Genomic DNA, 17402 nt, shown 5'->3' with positions numbered 1-17402 from the left:
GCACAACTACGACACCGTTGGATTCACAAATCTTGCAAATGTTTTTTTCACAAGTATCACTGCCATTCTCGCTCAAACACATTAGTCAAGTTTTCCCTTGAAGATCAAATGGTATAGCTGTTGCTAGTAACAGAGCTCAGTAAGTCAAAAAAAATGGTATTGGTTCCATTCCCGCATATCATTTTTGGCCAATTTCGTCCGGCACTTCAGATTATTCTCGTAACCAACTCAAAGAATTGAAACTTATACGGACATGCTGAGGGAATCAATTCGTTTTAAAGAGATAATTAGGATTGAATTAACTTCAAAAATAAAAATAAAAAATTTTTCCCTTGACCTTCATTGTGTTTTTTGTCTCGTTAAACAAAATTTATCTTTAGTCTTTACCAACAAAAATTATATCTTGATCAAGGGATGCACGCAGAACTGTAGCTTTGATGAAAAATTAAATCACAAGACCGAAATTTTAGCATTACGACTATAAATCCTGTGACTTTTTTTCTTCTTTTCATGGATGTCTGTAAGTTACGGTGATATGAGGCTTCTGAGCTGTGTACTCTCCTTTCACCCTTTACCACTTCAAGTTAGTGCTTCATCCTCCACTTAAATGTTTATTCATAAGTTATGTAAATCAACTAAAATATTATGAACATGTCTGCTACCTGTTAGGTGGTCAAGAATCCAAGATATTATATATCCATATACCACTATTTCTAGTGTTTGATTTTCTGTTCAAAATTTCAAACCTTTGTCTGAACAAATATCACAAAGGACAAACTTTTATCCGCACCATACATACCTACCGCCTGTGAAAACAAAGTCTTCACCAGTTGATATTACAAGATATTTGCAGGGAAAAAAGCAGGTAGCAATTTATTAACAAAAGAACACACCAGTCTTAGAAGTTCGAACAACATCAACATTTTCCCAACCCAAAGGGCATATGAGGGTAAAGGCTTCAGGAACTCAGGATCGCATTCCTTATTACAAAGGAGTGAAGAATTGGGAATTACATTAATATCGGATACCAAAAATTGACTTCTAATACATAAATCACTGATTATAATTTTTTAAGTAATAATTTACATTGAACAGTAATATAGATTAAAACATCACACGAACAATCCTTGCTCCAATTCAGTTCACTTCGGTCTGCCAACAATAATTTTCAGTTCTCTGCTATCTGCCCCCAATCTTCTATCACTACCCGTAATGTCTTCCTGAACCCACCCTTCCTTCTCCATCTCCTTCACTACACTGTATCCATCAACAACTTTTCCAAACACAACATGTTTTCCATCAAGCCATCGCAGTAAATATGAAGAACTGAGAACCATTTGTATCAGGTCCAGCATTTGCCATTGAAAGAATACCAGGGCAAGTATGCTTCAGCTTGAAATTCTCATCTGAAAACATGGACCCTTAAATTGACTATCCTCCAGTTCTCTCGTCAATGTGTCACACGGTGGCACAAGAGGAAGAACATATCTACACCAAATTTCACAATAACATTGATGCTATCCATACTTTTTTATTTTTGACTTCCTCACCCACATCTGGTTCATTTTTTATTTTATTTTTGCAAGTTCCTTAAATTGTTGCTCAACTAAATCAAAATTGGTGTTCAAATCGGAGGCGAGAATCCATTCATCATATTCTCAGTAGAGGTAAGCCAATCATTAAAGTCCTCACGCACAATTTGATCCTAGTACTATTTTGATTTAATTCAAAATCAACACTTTCAATTTTCCTATGGATCGCATCAATGTCATTGCGAAATTTGGTGTAGATATGTTCTTCCTCCCGTAAAATCACCTGCCTGACACATAAACTCTGGAATGATACGATGAAATGAGGATCCCTTGTATTGTAAAGGTTTCCCAGATTTTCCAATCCCCTTTTCTCCAGTGAAGAGAGCCCTCAATTTTTCAGCCATTTTTGGAGTGACATCAGCAAACAACTCCATTACTACTCGCCCAGCTTTCATCTTTCCAATTAAAATATCAAAGAAAACTTTTGGATTTGACATCTTGATCACCACTTTGTCTCGCTACAACTAAATCACCTAGTTCCTAAACAGGAAACATTGCAAAATATCACGATGAAGTATTAATAATAAAACAAGTATGACAGCAACCATAGAACTACTTGATTATTTCTGAAAAGCAGGCGGCACAGCCATATCTTCATAAAAAAAAAAAAACACTAGATTAGAAAATACAAAAATGCTTCAAATTCAAAATGCCTAACATGGAGTTCTAAAAAGTTTCTGTACTAAAAATATGAGAAGGAATTACAATATTTGCCACAATGAAGAAGTGTTCTTCCCATATAAACCATTGGAAGACACAAAAAGAAATTCAAGGTGGCAACATTAGATGTAGCTTAGGTTTATGTTATGTGCTGACGGAATAACTAGTCAGCACAAGACCGTCCATAAGCACAACAAGTATTAAATAAAATTATCACGGAAACAAGTTTCACTTGCAAACAGTGTTCCCTTTACGAAGGCAAAAAAAGAATCCAAATTAAAAGATATTAAACCCTAAACAATGCCAAGCATGTCATAACAACAATGCAATAACAGGTTTAATTAGAGAATGTTCATCATTCTGCATAAAATCCTCAAGATATGCAAATCAAGAGGATATGATTGTAAGATAGGATGATACACGATTTCGCACACGCTTTGAACTCGTAGGCTACAATAGAGCGCATACGAGTCTTCGAAATGTGCAGGGTCAGAAAATTACAACAGCTAAAAATGGAGGAGAGATTGAAAAATGAGTACCTTGGCGTGATCTTGAGGTTGAAGCAGGCGATGGAAATGAAAGAGGCTCGCTAATGGCATAAATATACCCTAGCAAGAGGGGTTTAGGGTTTTGCATATTTTGTGGGTTGGGCTGGGCTATCTTAGTAAATGGATCCACTCTTTAAAACTTAAATTACTATCTTCTTCGGCCCAATTAGATGGCCTTTTTTAAGGAACAGTGATCATTTTGTCACTGTTCGTCAAAAAAATTACAAGACTGCCACGCCGACAGTAAATTTTGTCAAAATGCTATGTGGCATATTTCGCTACACTGTATAGCAAAATATGTGTGCAAATAATTCGCTACACAGTGTAGCGAAATATGCCACGTCAGAACCAAAAATGCCACGTGTCAAAATTGTAGAAATTCGCTACCCTATGTAGTGAATTTCTTCAATTTTGACACATGGAATTTTTGGTTCTGAGCAGTCTGACGTGGCATATTTCGCTATACTATGTAGCGAATCATTTGCAGGCATATTTCGCTACACACAGTGTAGCGAAATATGCCACGTGTCATTTTGACAAAATTTACTGTTAGCGTGACAGTCTGGTAATTTTTTTGGCCAATAATGACACTTTGGTCACTGTTCCCTTTTTTAATCACTTTGGCTCACTACCAAAAACATATTTAATAAAAAAAATTAAGAGAATTATAATGTTACTGTTAGGGGAACTGCATTAAAGTCAATATGTCAAATGCTTATTGATTGTTAATTTTATAATAAATATTTAAATTTATTACTAATAATTAGTGGTAAATAAATGTTTGGGTACTCATTTTCGGTATTAATTAGGATTCATTTTAAAAAAAAAAAACAAGACATTATCTGACTAATCTTTTAAGATTTAAATTCAATTTAATCCTTCTTTAAGTACCGTTTGTTTATTATCATACTCACTACCATACACAATTTTATTTTATTTTTGAATAATATAAATGATCATGATCTTTTTTTTTTGGGGGGGGTGGGGGATATCACGATCCATTTTTGGTTGGTTAGACACACAATCGTTCTGTTCTTTTGTAACACACAGTACCTAAAAGAAGTGTCATGTAATGACATGCCTGCATATTTAGTCTAGGTCTCTAGGAAGCCACTAACTGTTTATCCGACAATGAATATTAAACCAAGTGCATCTCCTTTTATGTATCGGATTCGATGCACCTGGCCTTCCCTATTCTTTGTTTATCTTGCAAGTTGTTCAGCCAGCGATTATAAATACAAATTGGATATACATTCAAGAAGGGCAAGTAAGAAAAGAAAGCCCCATAGGCCTCGTCAGCAAAGATTCCACAACCTTCAGTTCTCTCTCTCTCCTTAAAAAGAAGGGAGAGATAAAAAGTTTCAAACGGTTGATTTAAAAATAAACAAAAAAAAGAAACAAACAAACAAAAACAATAAAGTGATAAACAAGAGGTTCAACTGGCTATTTGTCTACATTACTTGATGTGATCTCAGCTACCTTGTCTAAACTTTTACTTGGTCTAACTCGTTATATATATATATATATATATATATATATATATACTGGGGTAAATATTTCTGTAGCCACTTTAAATAAACTTATCTACAGCTATCATTAATAACTATGTTATAACATTAAAAGTTAATTTTTTTTTTCTCTCTTCATTTACTTTTCAGAACTTGTCTGCTGATGTGGAGAGAGAGAAAAAAAAGCAAGTTTAATGTTATGACTATGTTCTCCAGGGAGAACATTATAAATGGGTAGATGTAGATAAACTTATCTAAAGTGACTGCAGAAATATTTTTTCCATATATATATATATATATATATATATTGATATTCATACCATTCGCTGTTTGACCTACTAAGAGGCTTAGCCTAATTAATATATGTAGAAGTAACTTTATTAATTTATTTAAAATACATAATTTATTGGTTTGCTAGCTTGCTGATGTATTTAAAGACTTTAATGTAGCGAGGGATTCATGGGTTTTATACGAATCCTTAGACAAGCTGAAAATAAAGAGGGAGGTGAATAAGCTCAGTTATGATTGGTGAGGGATGAATTTGACAGAGTTTAAGTAAGGTGAGCAACGGAGATCAAAATCCTCTTTTTTACGGATAATGGAGTATTTATAGAGTAGAGAAAATTCTCCTAAAGTGAAAAATGTAATGCCATAACTGTTTTTCGGTCTTATAGACCCACAATGGTGTGATGCTGCATAATTCCTCATGTGAATGAATCATGCGTACATGAAAAATATAAAATAATTACACGTAAGAGATACATATACCTATCTGCTTAAGTATTTTGGTCTTATTAGACGATTGATAATTCTGTAAAAAAATTCATTTTCGATGGAACAAAAAATTTCGTCCAAAAAAAGTTTTTTCTAATATTGAGCACATGTAAATATTTAAATAATACTACATAACCTGGCCCATTTTACTCCTAATCTAAGGCTCAGAAATGAAATCCAGCTATTTTTTATTCCGTACACTGAACACGGGCATGGGAGATTAAATTTATTGATTTAGCTGCAGAGTAATTAACTAATCAGTAAACACTCTTTTTCGTACCTGGCAATATCTACGAATTTTTTTTTAGTCCCTGGCAATAAAAAAGGACCAAATTAATCCCTAAAATTATGAAAAAAGGGCCACATTAGTCCTTATGTCAACTCCTCTGTCACTAACGTGGCCCTTTTTACATACTGTTAGGGACCAATTTGGTCCTTTTTTATTGCCAGGGACTAAAAAAGATTTCGTAGATATTGCCAGGGACCAAAAAGAGTGTTTACTCTTAACTAATTATGATGACCTTGAACTCTTGAAGTTTCATACATAAACGAAATTATTTTACTAAATGGGTTTTATAATTCTCATTTAATATGAGAATTCAAATTTTCCTACACACCCTTCGATTTCCGTGCTGACATGGGTCCTACATATAATTTTTTCTAACACATGGGTTCCACATGCTTTTTATCTCTACAACATGAGAATTGAATTCTCATTTAACATGAGAAAATCAAATCTGATAAACCTTTAGTTTATCTTGTTTAATGGACTAAAATAATATGAATTATCTAGTTGAACAAGTCAAAAATTAGGGTTTTAAAATGATAATCATGAACATTATCTGATTGTTGGAACTAAATAACATATTTGCTATTTTTGAAGGGATTTGATAACAAATGGATTCAAATATGAAGATTTAGATAAAGGGAGATCAAATCAGAAAATATATGGATAGATGGAAAGCAAAACAAAAAGATTTGAAGATCTTATCAAGATTCCCAAGTTGTTAGAAGAGGGAGCTTAAGCCCCCATTCAGAAGCTTAAACTCCCTAAAAACGCAAATAGCTACTGCCTGCCTCTGGGCGCTTAAGCCTCCAACTAAGGGCTTAAGCGCGCCACAAGAAGAAAGGTTTGTCGCGAGGAGCGCGCTTAAGCGCCCTCCATCGCGCTTAAGCGCGCAACGCGAATCTAAAATCACCGTTCTAGGGCGCTTAAGCGCGCTACAGCGCGCTTAAGCGCCCCGAAAAGATCCAACTTAGGCCCATTCGAGTTTTCTACTAGGATACGAACTCTTGGCCAATAAAAGGGCCATTGGGGACCAGAAATACATAACTTTCACATCACAAAACAATTCTGGACGCTTGGAGGCTGAAGGAACGTGGAGAAACATCAAATTCATGTTCGTGAGCGGCGGAGACGGATCAACGTCAAGTGTTCACTGGAGATATTGAAGATCCACCAATTACCTATGGAGTTTGGGGGAGCTTTTATAGTTTCTTTTTTTCTTAACTTTGCTATGTCTGGCTAATTCTTTAAGTAGTTAGGGTTAGATGGATTTTAGTCGATTTATTATGTTTTGAACAATTCGCTGTGTTAATTTTCTTTTATATCATGAATGAAGTTATCTGTTTTTAATGCTTTATATAGGCTTGAATCTTATATACTGATCGATCATCGGTGAATGCATGACAATAGGAATGTTGGTGTGTGATCCATATCTGATAACTTCATCGTAAACGCTATGATTCTAGGGATAGACATAGGGTTTGCGTAATCTTTAAGATTCTTGAACTTAATGCTTGCATGCTTGGGGAATAACCGGGGAATTAGGGTTCTTCCAATATTGTAAAGGTTTTAGAGTAACAAGGGATTGAGCTCTAATAACATGCGAAAGAATTGATTAGATTGATACTAAGGACAATTAACATTAAGAAGGAATTCAAACGTAATAAGGAGATTAAATGAAATCGAACCCCTAGCTACGTTCTTTTACATTCTTAAATCACATCTTTAATTCCAGGTCTTTAATTCTTGCAAGTAATTAGCTTTAATATTTAATATTTTAATTTTGCAATTCAAATCTTGTTTCCAAATACACTTTTGATTGTCCAACTTAAGTTACGATAGTGAATTGGTGCTTGAACCATAATCCTCGTGGGAACGATCTCTTACTTAATCATTATATTACTTGTACGATTGGTGCACTCACCGCGAGTAGCCCAACAAAATACCTTACTAAATACACGACAAGGCAATTCCCATGCCCACCGCGTTCATGTAGTAGTGTCCTTTTATGAAAAAAGGTTATCTATATACATTAATTTATTCATTGTTTTTTTGTCAAGTGCAAATTAAGATGCGGTCTACTAATTAATTGAATGGCAAGCAATTTAATCAACATCAACACCGGGTTCTATTCCACCTGATTGGCCTTTTTATTAGAGGTGTTCGCGGTATGGATTGGATCGGTTTTGGAAGCAAAAATCATTCGATCCAATATCTGCGGTTTGATCATTTAATTATCCATTCGATTTGTATTTTTTTTCAAATCCGATCCGATCCAATCCAATTTTTTCGGTTTGGATTGGATCGATTTTTGGTTTTTTTAAAATCCTAAAATTTGTTTCATGATTATTGTGCAAATAACATCTTTTGTATATATTGCCTTTGTACATTTTTTTTTGAAATAAAAAAACATCACTAAACGATAATATAGTTTTTTTTTTGCAATGAGATATGAAGCTCTACACAGATGAAATTTTGTTGATGAAATGTGATTAGATTTTTTCTTGGGTGTAGTTGATGGGTTAATAGGTCTTGAGTTTAGAAAGTTTTAAGCTATGATTGAGGAAAAGTCCAAGTAGATAGAAGAAAATTAATATATTGGATCGGTTTAGATTGGATCGGTTTTCTTCAATCCATCCGAAAACCGATCCAATCCAATTAAAATTTGCGGTTTTTTTTCGGTTTTTAATTTTTCAGTTTTTGGTTTATTTAGTTATCAATTTTTCGGTTCGGTTACCGCAATTTGAATCGGTTTGGATCGGTTAATGAACAGTGCTCTTTATATTAACATTAACGTAATAGTTCTGATTTATGCTCTCTCCCAAAGGAAGAAAAGAGACACACACCACGTACGTACATAGAATCTAGTACTGGGGGTAGCAGAAAATCGCCTCATGTATTAGGGTTAACCAAACTCCCAGGCTCTCCCCCCGTCCCCCACCCCAAACACACACACACACAACAAAACAAAACAAGGGTAAAGCCCATTATACAGGACAGAACCTGGAGAAGGAAGCTCCGGCAATAATTCGCCCACAACTTCGACTGGTCCGTTTCATTAAAAAAGTTATATTTGTATGTTAAAATACCCACATTTGTTTTACATTTTTCTTATCTAAAAAGAATGAATAAAGTTTGTATTCAATGTGGACTTTTCTTATTTTATTAACTACAATAAAAATAATATAAAAAAAGTGTATAAATAAACGTTGCCGAATAAAAAAGATGGTGAGTTAATTAATTATTTAATAATCCATGCCACTGACCCAGCGAGCAGCAAATTTCTTCCCTCCAGATTTTTTTTATAATAAGGTTAAAATTCATCAAAATAAATAAATAAATAATAGAGATTGACCGTTACCAGAACCGTTTTTTAATTAGCCGTTAATTTGAGAATATTAATTGAGGAGGAGAAATTTTTGCTACTTGTTGTAGTTCTTCATCCTTCTTTTGGATCTTTGAATCTTTGATCGATTGGAAGTGTGTTGAAATTAAAAAATCAAACCGGACATAATTCAATCAGTTAACATAAATATAAATTTAATTAAGAATTAAGTTCAATTATAGAAATAAGGGAAAACTTCAAAAAATTTCCTATGAGTTTTGTCAATTATCACTTATCCCCTCACAAATTTTTTGAATCATTTACATCTTTATTTAGATTTTTTTATCACTTACCTCCTGACTTAAAGTTTCTTTATCACTTACCCGATATGGTAAATGATAAAAAAAAATTAAGTCAGGATAAATGATTCAAAATTTTAGGGAGGAGGTAAATGATTATGAAAAAGTTACAAGATTTTTTTGAAGTTTCCCCTAGAAATAATTGTCAACATAAACAAAATAATTAAAAAAATATAAATTAATTTTTATATAAACATAGATATAATTTTTTTATATACTGACGTCAGTATATATATAATTTCGTAAATTTAAAAGAATAAATAAACATCATTCATTATTAGTTATATTCTCAATCCATGCCATCATTACTTTTACTCGATGTATTTATATCCTTTAGTTGATGATCAAGTGTGTTTGTTGTTGCGTAAAACATGAATTAAATAGCCTGATTTCCAAAAAATAAAATAAAAAATATTGGTCAGTAGGTTATTAAGCATATACACGAAGTGAAAGGCTTGCGGCTCTTGCAAATTAAATACTATAATTTGAATTAGGTAGGATATATATATATATATATATATATAGATAGATGCATGATCCTTTGACACTCCATCTGATAGGATCCTTTGACACATGTGTCAAATTTGAAGTTTGACACCTCATATGAGAACCATTAGATCATAAAAGATCAACGGTGTCACATGCTTACAAATCAGAGCCATTGATCTTTTTTGATCTAATGGCTATCAGATGGAGTGTCAAATTTCAAATTTGACACCAGTGTCAAAGGATCCTGCCTATATATATATATATATATATATCATGACATCAAAATGATCAAATATTACCTACAAAAACACTTGGCATGCGAGTCGCTTTTATTTTTTTTACACAAGACCAGAGTTGAAATTTTAAAATAATAATAATTGTTAAGGAGAATTTCCATACAGTTTTATATGAATGGATGCACAGTGAAAGCCAAAAGAAAGAAGAAAAAAAGGCAAAAAAAAAAAAAGGTTCAAAGTTCAAACATCAAACTCAAGTTGCAGACTCAAGTTGTATATAGTGCATATATTATGTTATAATAAGCAGTCAAGGTAGAACCGGTAAGTAGTCATATCCTCTCTCTCTCTCTCTCTCTCGCATATCATAATTGTCGAGACTCGAGACGCGAGCAATGACGCGCACCCCAACTATTCTGCCGCACACAATCCCACCCATAAACAAAACCCTAATTAGCTAATTCCCAATACCACCTCCTTTCTTCCACTTTTTTCTCTTTTCTTTTTTGTTGTATTCAACTTAGAAGAACCCTTAATTACCTTCCCCACAAGTACCTCATAAACCAACACCAACACTCTATTATTGGCTTACTAATTGATCTACATATATATAGTTGTTTTTCTATTTTATATTAATTCATTATCTTTTTCAATATATTGCAAGTGTTCGAGTCTACTCGATCATCTTCAACAATCATGGCGAACCGGTGGTGGACCGACTCGGTGGGTCTGGCCGGGGTTGACTACTCTTCCCCCGTCAAAAAACCGGATCTGGGTTTCTCCATGAACGATACTGCATCTTTAGCAACTGTGAACCACGGTAGTGAAGGTAAAGATGAAGAAGGAGAGGAGAAAGAAAACAGCGACGATCCCAAAGAGGTGGCCACCACGCGCAGGCCCAGGGGTCGCCCCGCGGGCTCCAAGAACAAGCCCAAACCGCCGGTGATTGTGACCAGAGACAGCCCTAACGCACTCCGAAGCCATGTCATGGAGATAGCTAACGGAACTGACATCGCTGATAGCTTGATTCAATTCGCAAGAAGGCGACAAAGAGGTGTCTGCGTTCTCAGCGCCACCGGCACAGTCACCAACGTCACTCTCCGACAGCCGACGTCCCCCGGCGCCGTCATGGCACTTCACGGCCGGTTTGACATAATATCATTGACCGGTTCGTTTCTTCCTGGACCGTCCCCACCGGGCTCGACCGGGCTAACCGTTTACATCGGCGGAGCTCAGGGACAAGTTGTGGGCGGTGGGGTGGTGGGTCCGCTGGTGGCATCAGGAATGGTTATGATAATGGCGGCTACGTTTTCGAATGCTGTATACGAGAGATTACCCATTGAGGATGAAGATCAAGAAGAAGCCCATGGGCCAGGTCGAGAGGGTTCGTCTTCGGTCTATAATGGGCAACAGTTGAACCACGAAGCTTTTTCTCCTTGGTCTCATGGTCATGGCAGGCCACCTTATTGAATTTTCAATACATCAACTTGAGCTAATAATAATTCACTGATCAATCCTTCCTACTATAGTTGTTGATCCATGTACGTGGTAGTTCAATTCGAACTTTCTCTTATCCTTTCTCAAAAGTTTTTTCAGTAAGTTAATTAATCATATATAGACTCGTCGATCTGTATATTTCAGCTAGAGCAATAACTTATATCATCTAATCTTCACATTAATATACTTATAGCAATACATGTGACTGTGATCTAGCTAATCTCTTGCTTCTTTCTATACTATCATGTTAGTGATGTCAAGAAGCTGGGTTTTTGTTTAATCTCTGAATTTTGACCTAATTGTATGAGTATTTTAACTCGTTCTCATAAATTAACTGGTTAAAGTGTATCACATTATCTACAAAACAAAGGCTTTAAGCATATCCCATGTACATTTATATATTTATTTCGTATCTGTTGGAGCTGTATTATTTTCCCTGGTAAACGAGCTGAAAATGATTATGTCATGTTGATTTTTGTTATATAAATGGATTACGAATAAGAAATTGGAAGAGTCATGTCTCCTCGCCTTGAATAGTCATATCTCTTCGCTTGTGAACAGTCACGTTCACTCTCAAATAGTCGTGCCTCTTCGTTTCTGAATAATCATGACTCTTCACCTTGTGACCGTTCATCTTCTATATATACATATGTCCAATAAATCCAAATAACCAAGTTTTCTTAATCCTTTCCCAAAACTCTGCCAAAAATAATCCCCACATATTGTTTTTGTTTGCAATTGGTCAACGTTCGTTTGTTGTGTATACCAATATTGTTTCTTAAGAAGTGACACGTTATATATTGGGAGACATTTGTCCACGAATCTTAGACACCGTTAAGGGAGCAAAATTTTCTTAAGAACACAATATCTAATACTGGACTCGTATTTAATTTTCTTCAATTTTTTATGCCCTACATGTTGCAATCTGATTTTGTGTGATTACATATAATTTTGAGTTTTCACTGATATCACTCAAACCAATAACACAGATTTTTTATACTACCAACAATAATAATTTTAATTAAATTTATATAGAAAAGTAAACGATAAGTACTGCAAAAACATATTATAATTTTTAGATATTTTACACTCATATAAATAATGTTAACATGTGAATCACTAGCCTGAATACAATCTCTTCTACGTTTATATATGATTATGATGTAAAACTAGGTGTAGTCTCAATACTACATCATATTGTATAGCGATTTCGAGAGAACCTCAAATGTCATCAAAATAATGAAGACAGCATAGGTTGTCTGTGTTGATACTGTATCCGCTTCTTTCTATAATCTTTTGCTTCTTTCTATAATCTATTATCAGCAAAGTCATAGTTTTATAACATTCTCACTAAGGTAATTACAATGTGGTACTTCCTCTTCATGCATGGTGAAAGTGAAACACAGTCAATTACTAGATTTTTCCAGACCTATACTAGAAAAATCCTGTATAGCGAGGGAATTGCTATACAAATTTCGTCGCTAATTTCGTCATCGTCACTACTTTTCCTCGCAAATTCCCTTGCAAAATCGTTTGCGAGGGAATTTGCGAGGAAAAGTAGTAGCGAGGATGGAATTAGCGACGGAATTTGCATAGCAATTCCCTCGCTATACATGATTTTTCTAGTCCCTAAACGGTGATTGGTATAAGTCACAAGTATTATGACTAGCAAACTCTTCAAAACAAACTTGAGTTCAGTAACTTTTGAAGCATTTTGTACAATTCATTAAACATTCTTACTGTGTGTGTGTGTGTGCGAACGCAAAATTACTTTAGGGTCAGGATCGGTGAACTTGATTTATATAAAAGTATTGTTTTCTTGACACTCAAAGGATCCAAGAGTAATTCAATCGAACATGGAGGACCCAATTCACATGGGATTCACATGTCAATGTTTGGAAACACTAATTATTCAGCTGCTGACTCCCATACAACATTCCAATCGTAAAGTAGTTATATATGCTTTAATTAAAATAAGACTTTATTTATTGACTTACCAACGAATCCTTTATCCTATTTAATTTATTTATTAGTACTTTTTTTTTTTATTTGTGGAGTTTTGCCTACAGTCACAAGGCCTAGTGACCTTTATCTTTAATTAAAAGTCGAATAACCCAACTATTAATTGATAATACTTTAATCAATCCATAGCATAGCACAACTATTGATTACTAATACTTGATAGAGTACAAGCGTGACGAGTGTTATTTAATATAAAGTTGATAGAGGAATGTTATACTTACAACTTTTTTTTACAACCTCTTACAACCATATCTTTACATCGTTGATTTCCGCCAATCAACGATTATCATTTTCGCAAATTAAACTCATTAATTAATTATTAATTCACAATAAATGATAACTGTTGATTGGCGGAAATCAACGGTATTAAGATATAGTTATAAGAGATTATAAAATAAAAGTTGTAAGTATAACCTTCCTTAAGTTGATAACCCATAAAATAAGAATAGCATATGAGAGCTTTTTCATCCGTTTTGATTGTCAAAGTGCTCTATGCTTAAAATACTTTTAATAACCGCATGAACTTGCCGTGGATTAGACGGCTCAAGCAGCTGGGTATGCAGCTTTTAAAAGAGCGATATTCTTTTGCTAGAGCACCTAAAAAGTTGTAATTCAGTTCAGTTGCCAATGACAGATGCATTCTTCATATGGAGTAAAATTGTCCAAAATCAGAGTCATTTTTGTAGCAACTCTACTGATTTGGCTTTATTTGGTTCGGGTCAAGTCAAGCTGCCAATCTGTCGTATCAATGTCCAAATTCAATATACTTCCAAACTTTAGAGTCCTTGAATTGAACAGGGAAAAATTTTAAATGCTACATATCGGTCTTTTTTTCAAAAACCAGAAATTTTTCATATCATTTAAATCCTTATTTTTTGGTTTATTTTCTTGCATATCCCGATCGTTTTCTATTTTAGATAATGATGTATACTCACAGCTTACCACCGAAGATTCACTCCTTGAAGTGGTCGCGTGGCGAACCTGAATTCTTTATACTAGAAACTGAAAATAAAATTTAAAATTTTAAGATTAGATAATAATATAAATTCTTAAAAAGATTATCACCCAATATTTAAGATTTTGAGTTGAAATAATTTTTTATATGATATTAAAGTTTCAATGACCACAATATCACAATCACGATCCTCGTCCCTAACTTTCTAGTGAAATTAAAATAAGCACAAAGTAAACAAAAAGTGGACCTGTATAATATCTACGTTTCAAACCCAAAAGCTCTTCATGAGAGAGTGCATTAGAGAATAATATAAATCGTTAAAAAGATACTCACCCGACACCTTAAGATGTTAGGTTAAAATGATTCTTTATATTTAGTATTATTAAGACTAATAAAAATATTAATTATATAAGAAAATTTGAGAGAGGAAAAAACTATTAATATTAATCGCCAATAACTATTAAAATTAATATTTTTTATATATAAAACAAAAAAAAAATATTTCAAAGAGGAGCGGCCATCAATGCCCGTCCGTCCCTCTTTTGATTCATCCCTACTTTTAAATATGTTTTTTAAAATTTTTAAAATATAATTTTCACGCATATATATATATATATATATATATATATTAAAAAGTTAATGTTTATCTTAAAAAATACTAACATATTTTATTATTATTTTTAGCTAATTTTTTTTCTTTAAAAAAGCCCTTGATTAACTAGAATGAGATTATAAGAACTATAAAAAGTATGCGAGTTATTTTTTTAAACATATTTCAATTATCTCTTTGAGACGAGTAAATTTTTTTCCATATCTTGGTAAACTTCATTTTTTAATGTGACTAATGTTGATTACGAGATGAGTCAAAAATAAAAATTTTAAACCCTTTTCCAAACATAACGTGTGGAGATCATCAAATCAAAATCTTTTTCTTTTCACTCACCTCCCATGCACTAAGTTACCGCCATTTGGTGTACCCAAGTTACTTTTAGAGGCAACGATTTGAGCAACTAAATTAACAATGTGCCGCTTTTCAGAGCATCTACGGTGTCGTTTGCTTATTAATTCTACAGTAGAACCTGCACTTGTTCAAGTACAGAAGATGGCCAGCGGTGGCAAATGACAATGAAGATGAGTTGGGGATAAAGGGTATTTTTGTGACTTAATCACTCCATGAAAGTGGAGTGAAAATTATTTATCTATTTGTTGGACTACTTGAGCTACTTAGGGGACTAATCCAGAGTTTGGGTACGAGTTCAAGGATTACGGTACTTATGTGTTGGTGGGATTCGAACCTCTCCCACCACTCAGTTCCCATGCTACCAACTAAGCCCCCGCACTTGGGTAATTTTTTTTCTCTTTTTTTTTTTTGAAAAGCAAACAGGAAACATAAAAACAAAAAAAGAAACTAGGAACACCTCCTAGACCAAACTACTCCTACATAGTCCCTTTTTCTCACTTCAAACATAATATGAGCTTCTCATGTTTTTCTCACTTCAAATATATTAAAACAGCAAAAAATTGTAGTGTTTCGTAAATAACTATGTAATTTAAACAATTATTAATTACGCATTATATAACTGAAATGGTATTAAATATTTGAATTTTTTCTATAAAAAAAAAAATCAATCATCGAATGATGAAAATGATGTCAATTTTTTTTAATATGGCATTTTATTGATGATATTAATTGTTATTTGATTCAACAAATTTAATATCAATTTGTAGAATAATAATAATTGTATTATTTGCATTCCTAATTATGAGATATTAAATATTATTAATGATGTTAATTAATATTTTTGTGATGTGAGAAAATAAATTAGACAATGAAAAAATGTGAAAGGAGGACAATGATACTGTCACGTGATAATTTAGTTAAACTGGCCCCTAATAGTGTGATGTATTACAGTAAATGGGTGCCCCTCTACGTTTGGATAATTTTATTTTTTTTAGTGGATACTTTTTATTATTTTTGTTATTTTGGTCAAAAAGTCATATATATATATATATATATATATATATATATATATATACATATATTTCTTTAAGTATTTTTTTTCACATTATTTTGTACATGATGTTATAATTAATTTTCAAAATTTAAAAGTATTCAAACATATTAATTTATATAATATCAAATTATTCAATAGCCAAAAACTGGATTGGGAGTCAAAATGTGGACGTTGGATGATGAGAACACGTTAGTGCCTCACCTCACCCACGTTGGTAGTCAGTGAGTGTGAATAATACCCTCATCCCATTCAACGTTACAACTTCTCAAAAGGCGTTTACATAACGTCCCTCACTCAATCCACCCAACATTTAACAAAGTTATGCTTGAATCTCGTATCTTTTTTGGTCCCTAACAAAAAAAACACGGTCTTCACTTTAGTCTCTTACAAAAATAAATTAGTCAGTTAGTCCCTAACAAATTTAAAGTAGGCCCATTTAGTTGAAATTGTAGTCCCTCACAAATTCAAAAAAAAAAGTCCCTCAAAAGGACCAAAATAGGTCAATTTGTTATGGACTAACTGACTAATTTATTTTTGTAAGGGACTAAAGTGAGAACCGCATTTTTTGTTAGCGACTGTTTACTCTTATTCTTAATTTAACGAGTGGAGTGCGAGTGCCTATCTACGGGGTCACTTTGCACGAATATGACTGTAACCTTCATGTTAACAAAATATAGTTTGTGGTGTTTTCCGGCCCCTCTGTTTTTTTCTAAATAATCTTCATTATATAGCTGAAACCAACGACTAAAGAACAAGCCTAGAATTTCTTCCGAATTCAAATAACACATCAGCAGAGATTATTGACAAATGACAACTAACTCAGGGTAGACTTCTGCATATTTTGCCACTTTAAAACCTGAACATTCTGAAAAATTCAATGAGTTTGAGTAATAATATTTTTAATAAGCTTCCACTTGTAATTTACATAATCTTAGGATGCGAAAGTCGTCCAACCATTAGTTGATTAAAGGGCAGTAAATCCAAAATCTACATAACCCATTTTTGAGTTTATATGTGTATATCAAAGTAGCAACCCATTAGCGGGTACATCTACATAGTAGCAACCCATTTGTTAAATTGGGACTCTGTTGTAACAAACCCATAGTGAACAAATCTTTTCCAGTTTGGAAAGTTTTTTT

At 33.4% G+C, this 17402-nt stretch overlaps 1 protein-coding gene and 1 pseudogene across 1 annotated transcript; one reads left to right on the top strand and one right to left on the bottom strand.

The window, feature by feature from the left end:
• Nucleotides 1–899: 899 nt before the first annotated feature.
• On the bottom strand, nucleotides 900–2512 carry LOC133309611 (peptidyl-prolyl cis-trans isomerase CYP19-3-like; annotated as a pseudogene).
• A 7958-nt stretch (nucleotides 2513–10470) lies between these two features.
• On the top strand, nucleotides 10471–11244 carry LOC133309601 (AT-hook motif nuclear-localized protein 19-like). Its single transcript, XM_061510401.1, has one exon. It carries the CDS (start codon nucleotides 10471–10473, stop codon nucleotides 11242–11244), a length of 774 nt encoding a protein of 257 aa, XP_061366385.1.
• Nucleotides 11245–17402: the final 6158 nt, after the last annotated feature.

This window comes from Gastrolobium bilobum, unplaced genomic scaffold (genome assembly GCF_033153095.1).
Source record: "Gastrolobium bilobum isolate Gb01-03AN ecotype WA unplaced genomic scaffold, APGP_CSIRO_Gbil_v1 utg10104, whole genome shotgun sequence".
Lineage (NCBI taxonomy): Eukaryota > Viridiplantae > Streptophyta > Magnoliopsida > Fabales > Fabaceae > Gastrolobium > Gastrolobium bilobum.
Note: the sequence above shows the minus strand (reverse complement) of the source record. Positions and strands in the feature narration are given on the sequence as shown.